Genomic DNA, 21,690 nt, shown 5'->3' on the forward strand with positions numbered 1-21,690 from the left:
TTGGTTCTTTTAATTTAGCTTTGCAAAAACATTTCTTCTAGAAACCAAGCTGTAAAAATTTTTAAAAATGCTTGACTCAGCAGGGGAATAATGCTTTTGGGTGGCTGGTACCATGACTTATGGTTGGAAAACCAACAGTTTTTGATTACATTGAGCTTTAAACTTTTCCTTTGATTCATGAAAATCTTCTGGATAAATGCTTTTTATTATGCTCCATTCTTACTTGGTCCAAGAGAGTCCACTCTCTGGATCCAATATGAATGCCTTCAGACTTTTTCTCTTAATCGTATTGAATATGTAATATTGGTGGGGCATCCATTGGGAAATATTTAGTAGTCAATGGATGTAACGAAATTGGAACTGAATCTAGTCAGTTGAGTTTTCAGTTCCTGGAGGTGCAGTGTGTTGCCTCTTATTATTTGATCTCTCATGCTTCTGCCTTTCTTTTCTCTGCCATCACTCTATTCTTTAGCACTTGGGTGCCTCAGAGTTGCTGTGTGTTAAGTTACTGACAAAACATCCCTCCATTTTTCACTGAAGTTTCTGTCTTGCTTTCAGAGAATCTTTAAACATACCCGTAAGGCTGAAGAACATCTAACTTGGCAAACTAGTCAACTGCTTACCCGAGTCTTATGAGAAAGTGCCCAAGATGAGAAACTATAGAAGGTTGGTGACAATTCAGTGAGAAAGGGATAAGAATTTTACAGAGAGAGAGAGATGCTTTAGAGACCTGGCTAAAGAATTAGTTAAATCTTCACATAGAATAAAGAGATAAGGGCTGCGTTAGGGTTTCTAAAGCCTCTTCTCAGGTTGGTGCCTGGCCTCCTGTTGTGGCTTGGTCTGAATCCAGGCACAGATGCCTCCCACTCTGTTCCTTTCCACTGCAGATGATTAGGCCAAGTTAGTCTGCATTCTGGGGACACAGATCTCTGTCTGGAGGCAGTAGGGCTGAATTACCTTTGCCTAATGGATACTCAAGAAAACCAGAACATATTTCAAGGCACCACATGACTTTGCAGCCTATGAGAACATCTCACTTGCCTTTTAGGTGGATCTGGATTATATTTTTCATGACAGCCCAGTTTAGGAGCATTCGTAGAGCAGGGCTGGGCCAAATGATAACTGATAGTGTTACATACATGAATTTCCAAGTTGGATAAAAAAGTGCCTTTATGGAGAGAAAATATAGCTGTGTAATTTCCTGTCTTATGTTTGGAGGCCTTCTAGTTTTATGCCCTATGTCTGCAGTGGATTTTCAGTATTCCGGGGACATCTCAAAGTGTAGATGAAAGGCATTTTGCTGACTGCATACCTCTCTGCTAGATCTGGGGAAATGAGCTCTTGCTATTACCTTTTTTACCATTACTTTTAAAAACATTTGCATATTCCATTTATGTTGTGAAAATGATCACTTTATTGATTCAGTCATTGATTAATTCATTTGATACCAATATTTATTGAGTCTCTATTCTGTATGAGGAGGCACTTATGCTATAAACAGTCTTATGCTATAAACAATCAGGGTTCCAAAGGTGAATAAGACACAAGGAACGTAGCAGCAATGGGGACACACTGAATGTACAACTCAGAGAGTAAGAATATTGCAGGTAGCAGAAGAGAAGTAAAGAAAAATCTGCTATTGAGTTCTGAACAGGCATAAGTTATCCAGGGTGGAGTTAGGAGTGGTTGGTAAGAGAGGTGACCTTAAAATGCAGTGATCACCTCACACCCATTCGGATGTCTACTATTAAACAAAACAAAACAGGAAGAAAACCCCACAAATGTTGGGAAGGATTATGGGAAATTGGAACGCTTGTGCATTGTTGGTGGGAAAGTAAAATAGTAGTGTATATCCAAAAAAATTGAGAACAGGCTTTCACAGAGATATTTGAATATCCATGTTCATAGCAGCATTATTTAAAATATGGAGGCAGTCCAGATATGCATTGGTGGATGAATGGATAAAAAAGTATAGCATATACATAACAATGGAATATTGTTCAGCCTAGAACAGAAAGGAAATTGTGACACACACTGCGACATGGATGAACCTTGAGGACATTATGCTAAGTGAAATAAACCATTTACAATAAGATAACTGCTATATGAATCCACTTATATGAATTATCTAGAACAGTCAAGTGCAAGACTGAAAGTAGTTGGGGCATCTGGGTGGCTCAGCTGGTTAAGTGTCCGACTCTTGATTTTGGCTCAGGTCATGATCTTACAGTTCGTGGGATTGAGCCTCACATCAGGCTCCAGGCTCGCAGCTTGGAGCCTGCTTGGGATTCTGTCTTCCTCTCTTTCTGCGTGCATGTGCTCTCCCTCTCTGTGTCTCAAAATAAATAAATAAACTTAAAAAAAAAAAAAGGCAGAATGGTGGTTGTCAGGGCCTGGGGGGAGGAGGAAATGGGAGTCGTTTAATGGGTTGGAGTTTCAGTTTTGTGAGATGGAAAAATTCTGGAGATTGGTTCCACACCAGGGTGGATAACTAAACATGACTGAACTCTACAGTAAAAAATTAGATGGCCAATTTTATGTTATATTTATCCTACCACAGTTTTTAAGTTTGCAGTATTTTATTATACAGGGATGGGTGGAGGGTGCTTGGTACTTTAAACTTCTGCACATGCTTATATTCACTCCTTCCTTCCTTCATTCATTCCACAAACATATATGGCATGCCTGCTGTGTGCTGGGCACTGAGCTAGGGATTGAGGCTGCAAGACTGAAGATTTATAAGGCACTGAATCTGTCAGTGTCATTCTTGCCAACCACACTGCCCCCCAAAGGCACTAAGCTTCTGTAGTTAAATATTCACAGCTGCCTCCGACTGACTTGAATCATGCATAAGATGTTAGTAAACAAACAGTACAAAGGTTTGAGGTTGATTGGGGGTGTGTGTGTGGGGGAGTTCAACAGCATCATGATGAAATGGAAGGAGATGGGCAAAAGAATATGAACTAGAATTGAAAACTGCAAGCCAGTGCTCTCTAAAGATATTAAAAAATAAAGAACTTCCATTTGAGGCTGTCAAACTAAGAGCTTTGTCATTTCGAATGGAAAAAATAGGCCAAGTCAAACTCACTCAACATGAGGAGCCGGTATTTTGTGAGTATTATGGCAAGTGTTGTTTGAGAGGCACTGCCATGAAACTATGGACAGTATTAATGAGTGATCAGGTCAAGGAAGGGTAATACAATTTGAGCTAAAAGGGAAGACAGGGCTTGTGAAGGGGAGGACCAGTGAAAAAGTCAGTGTGGTCTGGTTCTTTGGGTGGGGAATGGAAGCAGGAAGCATGGGTTTCTTTAATCAGAGAACATGGAAACTTATCTTCAATTAACTTTATTTCATACTAGGTTTCTTTTCTCTTTTCTTTTTTCTCTTCTCTTCTCTTCTCTTCTCTTCTCTTCTCTTCTCTTCTCTTCTCTTCTCTTCTCTTCTCTTCTCTCTTTTTCCTTTCCCTTCCCTTCCCTTCCCTTCCCTTCCCTTCCCTTCCCTTCCCTTCCCTTCCCTTCTTTTCTTTTTTTCTTTTCTTTTCTTTTCTTTTCTTTTCTTTTCTTTTCTTTTCTTTTCCTCTCCTTTCTTTTCTTTCTTTCTTTCTTTCTTTCTTTCTTTCTTTCTTTCTTTCTTTCTTTCATATATCTTATAGGAGCCTTCACTCCATCTATCCTTTCACTATGTTTCTACCTTTCTTTTTTCCTATACACTGAAGCATTCTATGAATTCCTTTCAATGTATTACTGAGTGCCAAGTACATAGCAGGCACTGTGCTGGGCTCTGACCATATACCCTTGATTCTCTTACACAGGCTTTATTCAATTGCACATGCCTAGTAAATCCTGGATTGATGTAAGTTCTGATCCTATACCGGGTTAAATGAGAGATGCAAACTTTGTCTCATCTGCCCCTTTTCTTCTTTTCTCCCTGTCTTCTTCAAGGTGTCTTTGTCGAGGCTGTTCCTTCTGTATCATTAATCCCAACTGCTGTACTTCCCTTGACCTTGTTGTTTTTCCCTTCTCTGTACCCCGAGCTATTCCCTTTCCACTACCTATTGCCCTTCAGTCTAGATGAAGCTTCCTCAAGCTTCTTCCATTCTGAAAATCCTTTTTAATCCCTATATTCTTTTTTTTAATTTATTTTTTTATATGAAATTTATTGTCAAATTGGTTTCCATACAACACCCGGTGCTCATCCCTACAGGTGCCCCCCTCAATGCCCATCATCCACTTTCCCCTCCCCCCCACCCCCTCTCAACCCTCAGTTTGTTCTCAGTATGTAAGAGTCTCTTATGTTTTGCCTCCTTCCCTCTCTGTAACTTTTTTTTTTTTTTGCCTTCCCCTCCTCCCTGATCTTCTGTTGAGTTTCTCAGGATCCACATATGAGTGAAAACATATGGTATCTGTCTTTCTCTGCCTGACTTTTTCACTTAGCATAACACTCTCCAGCTCCATCCACATTGCTACAAAGGCCATATTTCATCATTTCTCATTGCCAAGTAGTATTCCATTGTATATATAAACCACATCTTCTTTATCCATTCATCCATTGATGGACATTTAGGCTCTTTCCATAATTTGGCTGTTGTTGAAAGTGCTGCTATAAACATTGGGGTACAAGTGCCCCTATGCATCAGCATTCCTGTATCCCTTGGGTGAATTCCTAGCAGTGCTATTGCTGGGTCATAGGGTAGATCTATTTTTAATTTTTTGAGGAACCTCCACACTGTTTTCCAGAGTGGCTGCACCAGTTTGAATTCCCACCAACAGTGCAACAGTGCAACATTCCCATTTCTCCACATCCTCTCCAGTATCTATAGTCTACTGATTTGTTCATTTGACCCACTCTGACTGGCGTGAGGTGATAACTGAGTGTGGTTTTGATTTGTATTTCCCTGATGAGGAGCGACGTTGAGCATCTTTTCATGTGCCTGTTGGCCATCTGGATGTCTTCTTTAGAAAAGTGTCTATTCATGTCTTCTGCCCATTTCTTCACTGGATTATTTGTTTTTCGGGTGTGGGGTTTGGTGAGTTCTTCATAGATTTTGGATACTAGCCCTTTGTCTGATATGTCATTTGCAGAATATCTTTTCCTATTCTGTCGATTACCTTTTAGTTTTGTTGGTTGTTTCCTTTGCAGTGCAGAAACTTTTTATCTTCATGAGGTCCCAATAGTTCATTTTTGCTTAATTCTCTTGCCTTTGGAGATGTGTCAAGAAAGAAATTGCTACAGCTGAGGTCAGAGAGGTTTTTTCCTGCTTTCTCCTCTAGGGTTTTGATGGTTTCCTGTCTCACATTCAGGTCCTTCATCCATTTTGAGTTTATCTTTGTGAATGGTGTAAGTAAGTGGTCTAGTTTCATTCTTCTGCATGTTGCTGTTCAGTTCTCCCAGCACCATTTGTTAAAGAGACTGTCTTTTTCCATTTGATATTCTTCTCTGCTTTGTCAAAGATTAGTTGGCCATACTTTTGTGGGTCCATTCTGGAGTCTCTATTCTATTCCATTGGTCTATGTGTCTGTTTTTGTGCCAATACCATGCTGTCTTGATGGTTACAGCTTTCTGGTAGAGGCTAAAGTCTGGGATTGTGATACCTCCTGCTTTGGTCTTCTTCTTCAATATTACTTTGGCTATTCAGGGTCTTTTGTGGTTCCATACACATTTTAGGATTGCTTGTTCCTGCTTTGAGAAGAATGCTGGTGGAATTTTGATTGGGATTGCATTGAATGTGTAGATTGCTTTGGGTAGTATTGACATTTTAACAATATTTATTCTTCCAGTCCATGAGCACGGAATGTTTTTCCATTTCTTTATATCTTCTTCCATTTCCTTCATAAGCTTTCTATAGTTTTCAGCATACAGTTCTTTTACATCTTTGGTTAGGTTTTTTCCTAGGTATTTTATGCTTCTTGGTGCAATTGTGAATGGGATCAGTTTCTTTATTTGTCTTTCTGTTGCTTCATTATTAGTGTATAAGAATGCAACTGATTTCTGCACATTGATTTTGTATCCTGAGACTTTGCTGAATTCATATATTAGTTCTAGCAGGCTTTTGGTGGAGTCTGTTGGGTTTTCCATGTATAATATCATGTCATCTGCAAAACGTGAAAGCTTAACTTCATCTTTGCCAATTTTGATGCCTTTGATTTCCTTTTGTGGTCTGATTGCTGATGCTAGAACTTCCAACACTATGTTAAACAACAGCGGTGAGAGTGGACATCCCTGTCGTGTTCCTGATCTCAGGGAGAAAGCTCTCAGTTTTTCCCCATTGAGGATGATACTAGCTGTGAGCTTTTCATAAATGGCTTTTATGATGTTTAAGTATGTTCCTTCTATCCCGACTTTCTCGAGGGTTTTTATTAAGAAAGGATGCTGAATTTTGCCAAATGCTTTTTCTGCATCGATTGACAGGATCATATGGTTCTTATCTTTTCTTTTATTAATGCGATGTATCACATTGATTGATTCACGAATATTGAACCAGCCCTGCATCCCAGGAATGAGTTCCACTTGATCATGGTGAATAATTCTTTTCATATGCTGTTGAATTTGATTTGCTAGTATCTTGTTGAGAATTTTTGCACCCATATTCATCAGGGATATTGGCTTGCAGTTCTCTTTTTTTGCTGGGTCTCTGTCTCGTTTGGGAATCAAAGTAATGCTGGCTTCATAGAATGAGTCTGTAAGTTTTCCTTCCCTTTCTATTTTTTGGAACAGCTTGAGAAGGATAGAGAAGGATAGGTATTATTTCTGCCTTAAATGTCTGGTAGAATTCCCCAGGGAAGTCTTCTGGTCCTGGACTCTTATTTGTTGGGAGATTTTTGATAACTGATTCAATGTCTTCACTGGTTATAGGTCTGTTAAAATTTTGTATTTCTTCCTGTTTGAGTTTTGGAAGTGTGTGGGTGCTTAGGAATTTGTCCATTTCTTCCAGGTTGCCCAGTTTGTTGGCATATAATTTTTCATAGTATTCCCTGATAATTGCTTGTATTTCTGAGGGATTGGTTGTAATAATTCCATTTTCATTCATCATTTTATCTGTTTGGATCATCTCCCTTTTCTTTTTGAGAAGCCTGGCTAGAGGGTTATCAATTTTGTTTATTTTTTCAAAAAACCAACTCTTGGTTTCATTGATCTTCTCTACTGTTTTTTTTAGATTCTATATTATTTATTTCTTCTCTGATCTTTATTATTTCTCTTCTTCTGCTGGGTTTGGGGTATCTTTGCTGTTCTGCTTCTGTTTCCTTTAGGTGTGCTGTTAGATTTTGTATTTGGGATTTTTATTGTTTCTTGAGATAGGCCTGGATTGCAATGTATTTTTCTCTCAGGACTGCCTTCACTGTATCCCAAAGCATTTGAATTGTTGTATTTTCATTTTCATTTGCTTCCATTTATTTTTTAAATTTCTTCTCTAATTCCCTGGTTGACCCATTCATTCTTTAGTAGGGTGTTCTTTAACCTCCATGCTTTTGGAGGTTTTCCAGACTTTTTCCTGTGGTTGATTTCAAGTCTCATAGCACTGTGATCTGAAAGTGTGCATGGTATGATTTCAATTCTTTTATACTTATGAAGGGCTGTTTGTGACCAAGTATGTGATCTATCTTGGAGAATGTTCCATGTGCACTCAAGAAGAAATTATATTCTGTTGCTTTGGGATGCAGAGTTCTAAATATATCTGTGAAGTCCATCTGACCCAATATATCATTCAGGGCCCTTGTTTCTTTATTTTTTCTCTGTCTAGATGTTCTATCCATTATTGTAAGTGGAGTATTAAAGTCTCTTGCAATTACCACATTCTTGTCAATAAGGTTTCTTATGTTTGTGATGAATTGTTTTACATATTTTGGGGGCTTCCGAATTTGATGCATAGATATTTATAATTGTTAGCTCTTCCTGATGGATAGATCCTGTAATTATTATATAATGCCCTTCTTCACCTCTTGTTACAGCCTTTAATTTAAAGTCTAGTTTGCTGATATAAGTATGGCTACTCCAGCTTTCTTTTGACTTCCAATAGCATGATAGACAGTTCTCCATCCCCTCACTTTCAATCTGAAGGTGTCCTCGGGCCTGAAATGAGTCTCTTATAGACAGCAAATAGATGGGTCTTGTTTTTTTTTTTTTTTTTTTTATCCATTCTGATACCCTATGGCTTTTGACTGGAGCATGTAGTCAATTTACATTCAGTGTTATTATTGAAAGATATGTGTTTAGAGTCATTGTGATAACTGTAGTTTTCATGCTTGTAGTGGTGTCTCTGGTCCTTTGTGGTCCTTGTAACATTTTAGTCACAGAGTGCCCCTTAGAATCTCTTGTAGGGGTGGTTTAGTGATGATGAATTCCTTCAGTTTTTGTTAGTTTGGGAAAACCTTTATCTCTCCTTCTATTCTGAATGACGGACTTTTAGGTAAAGAATTCTTGGCTGCATATTTTTTCTGTTTATCACATTGAAGATTTCCTGCCATTCCTTTCTGGCCTGCCAAGTTTCAGTAGATAGGTCTGCTACTACCCTTATGTGTCTACCTTTGTATGTTAAGGCCCATTTATTTTTAGCTGCTTTCAGAATTCTCTCTTTATCCTTGCATTCTGCCAGTTCTACTATGATATGTCATGCAGAAGATCGATTCAAGTTATGTCTAAAGGGAGTTCTCTGTGCCTCTTGGATTTCAATGCCTGTTTCCTTCCCCAGATTAGAGAAGTTCTCAGCTATGATTTGTTCAAGTACACCTTCAGCCCCTTTCTCTCTCTCTTCTTCTTCTGGAATTCCTATGATACAGATATTGTTCTGTTTGATTCCATCACTTAGTTCTCTAATTCTCCCCTCGTACTCCTGGATTTTTTAAATCTTTTTCTCACCTTCCTTTTTCTCCATAATTTTATCTTCTAATTCACCTATTCTCTCCTCTGTCTCTTCAATCTGTGCAGTGGCCACCTCCATCTATTTTGCACCTCATTTATAGCATTTTTAAATTCATCAAGACTATTATTTAGTCCCTTGATCTCTGTAACAATAGATTCTCTGCTATCCTCTGTGCTTTTTTCAAGCCCGGCGATTAATTTTATGATTATTATTCTAAATTCTTCTTTCGTTATGTTGCTGAAATCGGTTTTGATCAATTCGCTAGCTGTCACTACTTCCTGGAATTTCTTTTGAGGAGAATTCTTCTGTTTCGTCATTTTGTCTAGTTTTCTGTCCCTTATGCGTTTTAAAAGTTTGTGGGCTCTGCACCTGTGAGCACTGCTATATTAAAAGAGGGTCATACACCGTCCAGAGCCTGGCCCTTCAGGAGGTGTGTTTTCAGAGATCGTTACTTGCTCTCTGTTGTTGTGACTTTGGTTATTTTATTATCCTACTCATAGTGATATTTTGGACCCTCCACCAGGGGTGCTTTGATTAGTTCCTTGGAGTAGCCCGGTAAAGGAAAACAGACAAACAGGAGACAAAAACACGCAAACACACGAATAACACAAACAAATAAACACAAACAAAAAACTAAAGACTAGAAACGAAAAACCCCAAAACACCAACTACAAGTAAAGAGGGTGGAGGCGGTGCTGATGAATGAGCACATACAAGGAGAGAAATGCATGGAGGGGGGTAGAAAAAATAAACATTGATTTAGGCAGAGAGACTAAAAGGCTTAATCCAGAGAGAGAGAGAAAGGCAAATAAAGAAGGAGGCGGGGAAAATGAAACGAAGATAAAGTTACCCAGACAGAGAAATTATTTGGCTTGATTATTCCAGAGAGAAAGGAGTATAAAGAAGGAGGTGGAGAACATGTTATCAAGACAATGGATTAAATATATCTGTTTAGAGAGACCAATAACCAGAGTAACCAGGCTAGGGGAGAGAAGAGATAAGGAGGAGAAAGGGGGAGTAGAATATGTTTATATATCCAGAGTTGACCTAGAGTTAATCCAGGCAACGCTGCATCACTTGTCAGGAGTAGCTGTCTGCAGGGTCTGTTCCGATCTGGTGGCTACGCAGTTACCCAGCACAAGGGGGCGTGGTTTGGCGTAATGTGGACCCACCTCCGCTATGGGCGGGGGAGTGATCCCTGAGGCCCCGCCTTGGTTGGGGCGGGGGGACGGTGATCCCTCAGTCTCTTCTCCACGGAGCCCACCCGGTGGACTCAGTTTGAGCCGTCCTCACTCTGCGGGCGCAGACGAGGCGGTTCTTTCTTGCTCCGCCAACTCCCCTGACCCTGCGCTTGGCTAGGATTCAAAGTCCCGCTCCGCGCGCTCTGGCGCTGGGGAAGCACCTCTCGGTGCGTGATATGTGGTCTCGGCTGGTTTTGTCTGTGCCCCCCCGCACTTCAGGGAGGACCGCCTTCTCCTACTGTGGACTGAGCCGCTGCCCTCCCCGGGAGCCCCCCGGGTGGCGGACGCACCAGGCTTTGTCTTTTCCCGCGGCACTCCAGGAAAACGGCCGCCTTTTCCTCCTGCAGACTGAGCCCTCAGCCCAGCCGCTTGCGCGCAGGGTGGCGGACACAGGCAGGTTCTGTGCTATCGCGCAGCCCTTCAGGGAGGGAACCACTTTCTCCCGCTGAGGACTGAGCCCTGACCTACCACGGTACCCAGGGCTGGCGCCCCTCCTCCCTAGTTGTGCGAATAGGGAGCCCGCCCCAGTCCAGAGAAAGCCCCGCAGTTAGAATCAGATGCCTCTCAGTCTCAATCCGAGGTCTTTCTCCTGTCCATCTAGGGTCCTGCACTTCCCTACCCGCTCTTTCTCTTCCCTTTGTCTCTCCGCAGGAGGGGGTCCCTCCCCTCCATGCCCACGGGGCCTTTTTTTATCTCCCCCAGTTTGCAGTTACCCACCTATCTTTTTTCTCGAGCTTTCTCATTTTCTTCCTAGTAGATTCAGTCTCTTTTCCTCCCAGGCTCTGGTGTTCAAAGTCCTTTGGCTTCTACACGTCTTTGAGAGACACGGGAAGTATGGATTCCCCCTACTTCTCCGCCCTGTTGGCCAATAAAAATCCTCCTAATCCCTATATTCTTCAGTGATCACCCCATCTCTGTCTCTGCTCACTCTCATCCAGAGTCTCAAAGGAATGGCCTTCTCTCATTTTGATTTCCTCATACTCCATTCACGTTTCTACCACTGGCTTTTGGCTCGTGCTGTACTCTTCCTCTCAAACTCCTTGCTGAGGTTCCTCTTTGTCGACTCTCACTTCATTTCATCTGTCCTTGCTTTATTGGATTTCTCTGCCCCATTTGGCACTATTAATCCATCTACCTTCTGAAAGCTTTCTACTTCTTTAAAACTTTTTACTTCTCCGTTTCCTTGGTTCTTCCAGAACTGACTGTCCATTCTCACATTTCTTTCTGAGGTTATGTTTCCTCTATGAAATTTTTATAGGTTGGAGTAATTGTCTGTGTTCTTCTGCTCTTCTCATTCTACATATTCTTTTTTTTACAAAATGTTTTATTTATTGTTGAATGACAGAGACAGAGTGTGAGTGGGGGAAGGGCAGAGAGAGAGGGAGACAGAATCTGAAGCAGGCTCCAGGCTCTGAGCTTTCAGCATAGAGCCGGATGTGGGGCTCAAACCCATGAAGCATGAGATCATGACCTGAGCCGAAGTCAGATGTTAAACCTACTGAGCCACCCAGGTGCCCCTTATTCTACACATTCTTAAAAAGGAGTATTGAATATCGAATGGCATCCTTAAATTAGAGTCAAGTTGTAAAAATTGATAGCAAGGGTTACATGGTAACAATGACATGAAAATGTGAATTGCTATCTTTCTATACATGTTCAGAGTTGTTCGTCAGTTCATTCGAGTTTCAAATGCCCCAGCTGCTTTATACTTTGTCTCTATTTCCTAAGGCTTCTTAGTGTGTCTAGAATTAGAATGAGCATTGGTCTCTAATGGTTCTGCATTAATTTTGAATCCCTGAAAAAAATGAATAAATCTATTAGAAACCACTTAATTTCATTTTGTCATTTTCTAGATAATATATTCTGGTGTAGGCAGTCCATTTTTTAAGCAAGTTTGCAATAAACAATTTCCCGTCAAGGTTAATATAATAGGCAAACACCTTTTGCTGCAACAGCTGGCAAGAGGTAATGAAAGATTAGCTTACATTATGATTCATTATTTCAAAATGTCAGAATAAAGTGGATCTTCTGCATCCCCCAAGCCTCTTATTCTTTGGAAGAGGGTACATGTTTTGCTTTTCTAATGTTAATAGATTCACTGTTTTTTATTTTCTCCTATTTTTTTTTTTTCCAGGCCAAATTCAGATAATCGGCGCCAGAGTGGCAGAGAGAGATTGGCCAGTACTGGTGATAAGGGAAGCATGGCCATGGAGTCTGCCAAGGAGACCCGCTACTGTGCAGTATGCAATGACTATGCCTCAGGCTACCATTATGGAGTATGGTCCTGTGAGGGCTGTAAGGCCTTCTTCAAGAGAAGTATTCAAGGTAATAGTGTGTTAAAAGCGACCTATTCCACTTTTAATCCTAAGGGGGGAAGCCACTGAAGAAGGAAGGCATAAGAGCAGCCATTTGTCAAAGAACACTAATACCTAGTAGGTCCACCAGTATCTCTGGTAGAAAGATAGTGAAAAAAAAGTTCTCAGGAGAAAGAGTTGACAAAGACCAGGACAGTTGTGGCTGAGTAATTACACTTCCTCCATTTGGCAAGATCCAAGCAGTCTTGAGCAACCCTACGGGAAGAGGACTCCAGTAGCTGGGTATTGATATGTTTGTGCCCTGATGAGGGAAGGGCAGGTGGATATTCGTGTGTTGTAGGCAACTAAGCTTATAGGATACTGTGTAATGTTAATTGTCTGTACATGATTACCTTTCCACCTTGGCTGTGTCCAGACATGTCTTCGGTTCTGATCTTTGCTCCAGACCAATTCTAATTTAACTTGTTCTTCTCTCGCTTTTCTTCCATCTCTTTGTTGTCTCAGTGGATGAAATGACCTTTTGCTAAAATGAGAAGACACAATAGCTGTGACTTGTAATAGGGGGGCATATTATGTGTATAAGCAGTTATTAAGTATTTACTTGTTACATTTCATTCACCTGTCTGCTTGATCCTTTTCTTGTATATGGTTTATCAAGTACAGCTTCTCCTTTATACTGCCAGCTACAATTTACTTCTACTCCAAGAGTGTCTATATTATTGTATTTTAGAGTATGCCCTGGGGGGAATACCATTCATTTTTACTACTGAAAATATCTATGCTAAATTTCCTTTGTCTGACAGGAATAGCAATCTGATAGGAGTTTAGGTTAGCTGAATTAACTTTGTCTTGGTCCATTTGAAAAGCAGTTTTTTGACAGTTATTATTTTCAACATCTTTTAGAAGTCTTCTGTAGTACTTGGACTTTTTTTGTTGGATTTCTTAATAAAATTAATGATATTCTCTGATAGTAAATTTTTGTTTATATATATATATTACATATATATATATGTATCCACACAAAGATATCTATAAATAAATACACACACACACACACACACACACACACACACACACACACATATACCTATATCTATGTGTTCAAGCAACATAGATTATTTAATTTTACCAACTGATACTATATTTTTAGAAATTTTAATGTTTATTTTTGAGAGAGAGAGAGAGAGGATCAGAAGCAGGCTCCAGGCTCTGTGCTGTCAGCACAGCCCAATGCAGGGCTCGAACTCACAGACTGCAAGATTGTGACCCGAGCTAAAGTAGAATGCCCGACTGACCTAGTCACCCTGACGCCCCAGCGATACTATCTTAATTTAGAAAAATGTTATTTCTGTTTTGGTTTTGGTTAGCATAAGCCCATAAAGGTCTTTCGACAGCCATCTTCAATTGTGATATTAATGTTTATTTGCTTTTGTAAATTCTAAACTAGCATTATTTTCATCAAACATTTAATTTGGTGTTGACAAATCATCTGACGGGTAGGTTTAGTGAACAGGTTCAACTACAAATTTGGACAAGTCACTTATCTGAAACTGAGTTCTCTCATCTGTAAAAACGATTTAGAGCAGCGTTCAGTAAATTTGTTTTTTTGTAAAAGGTCAGAGAGTAACTATTTTAGGCTTTGCATATAGACTTTGTTGCAGCTACTCAACTCTGACATTGTGGCCTGTAAGGGGCCATAGACAATATATAAATAAATAGGTGTGCACCAATAAAACTTTGTATACAAAAACAGACCAGAACTGACCAGAAATGACCTGTGAGCCATAATTTGCTGACCCTTGATTGAATGTATGGAAAGGGAATAGATTGTTTCTAAATCTGAAGTTTTGACTATTCATGTTTACTAAAAACTTACTTTGTACCTGTGCTAGTTGTTCTGAGGGAAATCAAAATAAGTGTAAAACATAATCCATAATCCTACAAGATTTGGAGTTTATTTGGGAAATTTATTTGGGGAGGCAAAGGTACTTGTTTTATGATATGATTAAAGTAAGTCAGTATAGGTAAAGTGCTATTATATGATAAAGATAAGGAAAATAATAGACGAATATAAGAAATGTTTTAGTTATAAAAATCAAATTATTAAGATTAAAGATAGAAATGACCTTTCTTCAAGGAATAATAGCAACATTCTCACAAATTATTTTCATCCTTTTGTTCCGCTTTGAAAAGTGAACTATATAACTTCACATCAAACTTAGTATTGTCTCTAAGCATTAAGGCATCAGAACAAAAAACACAGAAAAGAGGGAGATACACTTGTAAAAAAGTAGTGAAGGAAATGTGAGCTAATAAAAATAAATGTTTTATTGGTATGGCTTTATCTTAAGTTCAAATATTAAAAAAAAATTCTGCTTGCTTTTTGATGGTTAAAATACATGTCTCACTTCCATCTTGTAGACACAGACTAAATAGTAGGATTTCATTGTAATATAAATTATACTATATAAAATTGTACTATGTATAAATTGTATAAAGTACAATTTCTACCTGGCTTCAAAAACTTCATGGTATGAAATCACTTAAATAAGGTCTATTAAGTGAGATGAATATTGAATCCACTTCAATATTCTGGAAGAAGCATAGATTTGAAGCAGAGATATTGACTTTTAGAGATAGGGAGGGAGGACCTTAAAATGATTAAATTTATTTATTCATTTATTTGTTGATTACCTTTACTAAGCACAACACTGTACAAGGCCCTGGAGACACAATTATAGGAAAGACATGGTCCTTATTCTCATAGACCTTAGAAAGTAATGGGAGTGTTGGACAAATAAATTGGCAACCAAATTACAGTGTGAAAAGCGCCAAGATGAGGGTGAGTGCAGGGTGTTACAAGAGTCCAAACTTGTCTCAGTGCTGGTGGGTGTGAGTCAGGCTCTGAGGATGTTTCTTGATTTAAAATTAAGTCTGGAGGATGAGGCAAGTGAGCAAAATGAAGAAAGATGGGATGGGTGTTCACTTACAGGAATGAGCATATGAGCAAAGACCAGGAGGTGAAATGGAGTTTGGGGAGTTCTGTGAATAGTTATTAATAAAATTGACCCTTAGATTAAACAAAGACGTTCTTGAACCATGTATATATTCTTAAGTTATGTAGAAACCAAGTAGTTTATTTCCTTTTTACTTGAGTAGCATTTCTATGTATTTGATTTGTTTGTTCATATAAGAGGGAATACAAGAGCACGTTTAGTGATTTCTTGTCCCATTTTCTCATGATAGTCTTGATAACTTGCAACTAAAAAGTTTTACTGAACTTCTTTGGCTCTTTATAAGTCACACTGCCCCTCAAACCTATTTAAGGACAGTGAAGGGTCTGACATGCAGGTAGAAACTTCTGAAGATGCTGTAGCTGTCCCTGTTTTTCTTGTTACTTAAGAAAAGAGCTAGAAATGAGTATCCATCAGATTGCTCTAGTGCTCTAAGTGTTTTCGTTGAAGAGGTAAAGTGTTTGATTTGAAAGCATACAAATTTTCATCCACTACTTAGTGTATAAACTTGATTACTCAAGAAATTGAGTAATGGCCTTCAGTTAAACATACTGTTGTTTTTTTTTTTTTTTAAGAAAAGTCAAAGACACTATTTAAGGAAGGGGTAAATGGAGTATTATATGGAACTTGTTAATCATTGCAGGTGGAGAATCAGTGTTTCTTAAGCTGTATTGTAAGCAGAGACTTTGGATGAGTTATATAAGCAGATGTGATGATTGGTTCAACAGCCAGGTACTACTTTTGAGTATTGTTTTGAGGAAAAAGGACTCCCCTGAACTCACTTCTTCCCTGACACTATCATTTCAAATGGTCATGAGGTACAGTGGAATCCCAAGTCTATCTGTACACCATTAGCTATGCTACCACTTCATGTTATCTCGCTAATGTGTATATAGAAGATGATGACCATTAGATCAAACAGACATGGTCCAGGCAGGTGTTGGATTAAAGGTGAGCTAAGATCCTAAGGACATCAGGGTGATACCAGGGTGGAGTCTGGTTGTGGTTCAAGACAGTGGGGTCTTGGGTCCAACAAGGATAACTGAGAAGCTTTATCTATCAGGCCTTAGAAAGCACTGGTGGGGGCGGGGGGTGGGGGAGGTTGGGAGGGGGTGGTGAGACATTCCAGCACCCTGGATAGCTCCTTCAACAGCAGCTGAGGATAAGCAGAGACTTTCTGAAGACCTTCAGTCCACTTAGTTGGGTCCATCCACTTTGTAGAGCTGTATTAAAAGAGAACTTAGTTCTTTCATGCCTAGGGACTCATCCTTGTTCACCCACGCTGTATTAGTTTTTATGTTTAGTTTCCTATTTCTGGCTACCTTCCGGCTTGACATATGTACCCATGCCTGGGAAAAGTCCAGAGGATGGGGGATAAATGGAGGCTGCTCTCTCATTATGTAACTATTTTATCTCTGGAATCCTTTCAGAGATATGGCTCAAAGTTGAGGTCTGGCAGTATATGCACACAAAAATACTAAATCTTTGACCTTCATATTTCACACTTGCCCCTCTACCATCTAGTTTCCATGTAACAGCAGGTGAAATCTTTTAAATATATTAATCAGGTCATGTGGTCTTAAAACTCACTGCTCTTGAAGTCCAGATTCCCTTCTATGGCTTAAAATACTCTTCACTCCCTTAGTCCTGCTTATTTCTGCCCCCCTCCTCCCCATTCACTGCAGTCCAGCCACAGTGGCCTTCTTTCTCTTCCTCCAGCACACCAACCGTGTTCCTTCCTCAGGACCTCAGCATGTTTTCCCCTTTGCGTGCAACATCTGGATCTTTACTCTGCTGCTTTCTTGTCATTTGGATCTCTGCCCAAGATCGCTTTCTCAGAGAAATCTTCCCTGATTACCTTAGCCAAAGTAACCCTACAAATGTTTGCCCCTAGTTTTTTTTTTTTTTTAATGTTTACTCCATTACCCTTATTTTTACTTTAAGGGCCTTAAACCCTTAATGAAGTTCTTTTATTTATTCATTTGGTTGATGATTGTCTGTACCAGGTGCTGCTTCCCCATGTTCCCACCCAAACTTGAATGTAAGTAAGCTCAGTGAAAGCTGGTTTCAGATCTGGTCTGCCCTGTGAGTTACTGTTGTACCAGTGCCTCTGGTAGTGTTGGGCACATCTCTGTTAAATAGACTATGACAAGGGGCACCTGGATGGCTCAGTCGGTTGGGCGTCTGACTTCAGCTCAGGTCATGATCTCACTGCTTATGAGTTCGAGCCCCACATCGGGCTCTGTGCTGACAGCTCAGAGCCTGGAGCCCACTTTGGATTCTGTGTCTCCCTATGTCTCTCTCTGCCCCTCCCTAGCTCATGCTCTGTCTCTCTCCTTCAAAAATAAATAAACATTTAAAAAAATAAAAAAAAATAGACTGTGACAAGAGGTCAAAAGAATGGTAGATAAAGACTGCTATAGGACGTCAGAGAAGGAGGAAATTTCATTCGGTGTGGCCAGTAAGAGAAGCATTAATGCAAATGGTGTATTCAATATATGTCTAAAAAGAAATGAAGGATTTTCATAGACAACAAGAAGTCTGGAAAATAATTCCAGAAATGTGAAGTAGCATAAGCCAAGAAAAGCTCAGTGGAAACTGAGTAAATAAGTCTTGAGAGAACAGGGGCTTACTGTTCTCTTTCTACCTCTTTTTGTTTTCTCTTCAGCCTTTTAAAAAATGTTCGTTTATTTGTTTGTTTGGAGAGGGAGAGAGAACAGTGGGAAGGGGCAGAGGGTGGGGGGAGAGAGAATCCCAAGCAGGCTTTGCATTGTCAGCAGAGAGCCCCGCGTGAGGCTCCGTCCCACAAACCTGTGAGATGTGACCTGAGCCAAAACCAAGAGTCAAATGCTCAACCGACTGAGCCACCCAGGCATCCCTCCTTTACAGCTTTTTGGAAGTAGGCACTCCCCAGCATCTGTAATCTGTTTTCCTTTCATTTTCCCATCCTTTTTTTTCTCCACCCAGTTTCCTAGATGGTCGCAGGCATATCTGCTATGGGTTTAGTTGTGCTCCCCCAAAAGCCATGTTGAAGTTCTAGCCCCCAGTGCCTGAGGATGTGACGTTATTAGGAAATAAGGTCTTTGCAGATATAATTAGTTGAAGTCATATTGGCCCTTAATTGAATAGGACTAGTGCCCTTATAAGAAGAAGAGGGACGTTTGGATACAGAGACAGGGAGGAGGATGCCATGAGCCGATGGAGAGAGAGATTGGAGTGATGTGTCTACATGCCGAAGAACACCAAAGATTGCTGGCAAAAGCCAGAAGCTACGAAGAGGCAAGGCAGTGGTGTTCTCCACAACATTCAGAGAGTGTGTGCAGTGGAATCCCAAGTCTATCTGTACACCATTAGCTATGCTACCACTTCATGTTACCTCGCTGACAACTTGACTTCAGATTTTTAGCCTCCAGAACTGCGGGACAATACTTCATGTTGTTTTAAGGTACTCACTTGTGTTTTGTTACAGAAGCCCTAGGGAAACAATATTTAAGCCCCTAAGTGCCACAACTATGCAAATATCTCCCACAGCTAGCTCCTGCCTCCACCTTGCTTCATGTAGCGACTCCTCAAGTGTCATCATTGGACACCAGCCACTCCTCCCCAGGACTGCTGTTTGTGTCTGTTTCCCGATTGTACCCTCAGGTACCCATACTTCAGCCCTTGCAGTCAGTGTCTGCGCCTGCTCACTGTGCAGCACCGCCCCTGAGGTTTCCCAGCCGAACTGTTGTGTAGTCTGTTGAGACCATGTCTCTCATTCCCCCTAACTTCATCCAATTCCCGCTAACTTTCTCCAGGATCACTGCACTCATTTGATTTTTCCTTTTGCCTTCTCCTTCACCTAAACCATTGGGTTCATTTGTTTTTCCTTCTTCCAAGCCATTGTGCACACTGCCCTTCTACTAATGTTCTTAGAGCAAATCACTAATCATGTCAATACCTTGTATATAAAGAATGCTTTAATGACTTTCCTGGCCCATAGAATAATCCTTAGGCAACCATTCAAGAATTTCCAAATCACTGTTTCTACTTTTGACTTGTTGTTACTCAAATATGAGCATTCCATTTCTTTGCTGGGAATTTCTTTCCAAACTTAACAGTAAAGTTTCTTTCTATTCTAGTCAAAAGTTACTGTGATCAAACCTTTTCTGCTGTTAATGCAGAAGTTCTCCCCTGTGGCCTTCTGTGTTACCTTGTTCCCATTGTCTGGGACTGTGAGTATTTGTGTAGATGTGTCTTTCTGTTATGGAATGTGAGCATCTCACAGGTAAGGCCCAGATCAAGGCTTAATCTTTATTATTATTATTATTATTATTATTATTATTATTTTAGCATGTGCACGAGAGAAAGATCTTACGAAGGCTCCATGCTTAGTATGGAGCCCAACATGGGGCTCAATCCCATGACCCTGGGATCATGACCTGAGCTGAAATCAAGAGTCAGAATCTCAACCAACTGAGCCACCCAGGCTCCCCAAGTCTTTGTTTTATAGGAGCCATTCAGTGAATAAACAAAAGTATGAAAGGAGGTTAGAATCAGTGTGTGGGCTTTAGGTAACACAAAACCATTGCATTTTTTTTTCAATAATAAGAAAGATAGGACAAAACACACTTTAATTAGGATTAACCTGCCAGAGGCATATAGGAGAAGACCACAGAGGGAGAAAGTGGAAACATGATGACTACGTTGGCTGGTATTCCAATAGCTTAGAAAGGCTAAAAATCTTGTCTTTTGGGAATTTGTGAAATGGGGCAAAAAAGAAGTAGACTGAAAGATATTATAATGAAAGAATCTACATTGCTTTAAGATGATTCAGCATGGGATGTCTGGGAGAGGAGGGGGTTAAAAAGTATCAGACACAGAGGAAGAATAATGGTGTCACCACCTGAGCTGAGAAGAGCAAGAGAAAGGCCAATTAGAGAGGGGTTGGGGTGAGTTCAATTCCAGACATACTGAATTTGACATGACAGCTGGGTGTCCAGGCAGAATTACCCAGCAGATGCAGAAAGTGAATCAGCACTCTGCAGACGATCCAGGGGTGGGGATTTGAATCAATTTCCTCAATTAATTTTAAAGAAACTTAGTGAAAAGAATGGTTTAACTGCTTCCTGAGGGCTGCCCATTATTAATAATGGAGAAGTAGCTCCAGAAACTTCCTCTTGATTCTCATAATAATGTATTATGAGTTCCCTGCATCTTACCAAAACCTTGAAAGAAACACTCTTATTATTAAAAGTGTATGTTTGAGGCCCTTCTAAAGAGGAAAATCACAAATTAGCCCAAGAGGGCCAAATGCTGCTCTCCAGGAGCTTACAATTTAAAAAAGAACATGCTGGCTCCATCACATTAAGCTGTACAAATAGTAGACGGCAGGAACAAATATAAGCATTTTTATGATTTTCAAATAAAAAGCAGGTTTTTTCCCCCCAATTATTTATACTGTGGGAGTCCACAGACATCCTTTCTAACCCAGAGCTTGCCTAATCCTTCCATTATTTCCATTTCTCATTTTTACTCTCTATGTTGTAGTCACGTGAGGCTGAAGGGCAGAAGAATTTCACCGTGTACACATACGAGTATTATGTAATTTTCAAACGAAAGCATTTTAATGAAACTTTATGAAAGAAAGGCCTGACCCCCAGGTATTGGTAAATTTGCTAAATGTTTGGCTCCTGGTTCTCATCGGACGAAAAGAAAGGCCCCGCCCCGAGATTCAAACCCCAGAACTTCTTTCCATGTAAGAATGTCATTCTCATTACCACTTTTAGGTACTTGCTAGTCTTGATTGCCATCGTATGAAATTAGATGTGTGTTCTCACCCGCACGCATGCATTGGAGGAAGGGCTCAGAAGAGCAAAATCATAGTCTTTTTTACCTGTGAAATGATAGTGGCTCGTCCTTTTTTTTCCCTTTGGCCCAGTAATCTTTACCTTGGAGATAATTAAGACAAAAAGCATTTGACAAATACAATCAGTATAGAGCCCCTATTTCTTGGCAGCTCTTGTGGACACAGCTGAAGCTTTCAGAGGTCTTTAAAAACCATGGCAACAAATGCCTTTGAAGGGTAAGCAAAGGTTCCAAATGTTTTTAATCGCTGGTGTTTTTTATGTTACCGCTTCAAGCGTTCCTCTTCATTTTTTGTTCATCTGATTGAAATTAAATTTCCAATTTCCCTACTAAGTGGTTCTGTCCTGGTGATGGCATCGACGATTTCCATTAAAGTGGTAGACTTTGTGCCCGTATATAGTGGTTAAGCATATCAA

At 40.0% G+C, this 21,690-nt stretch overlaps 1 protein-coding gene across 1 annotated transcript in view; it reads left to right on the forward strand.

Annotated features, from left to right (window-relative positions):
- Positions 1-21,690, forward strand: part of ESR1 (estrogen receptor 1) — a 436,996-nt gene that overhangs the window by 195,532 nt on the left and 219,774 nt on the right. Inside the window, exon 5 of the mRNA XM_042987330.1 lies at positions 12,233-12,423. Coding sequence (XP_042843264.1) covers positions 12,233-12,423 — 191 coding nt within the window. The remainder of the gene's footprint in view (positions 1-12,232; positions 12,424-21,690) is intronic.

The sequence above is a fragment of the Panthera tigris genome, chromosome B2, assembly GCF_018350195.1.
Source record: "Panthera tigris isolate Pti1 chromosome B2, P.tigris_Pti1_mat1.1, whole genome shotgun sequence".
Classification (NCBI taxonomy): Eukaryota; Metazoa; Chordata; class Mammalia; order Carnivora; family Felidae; genus Panthera; species Panthera tigris.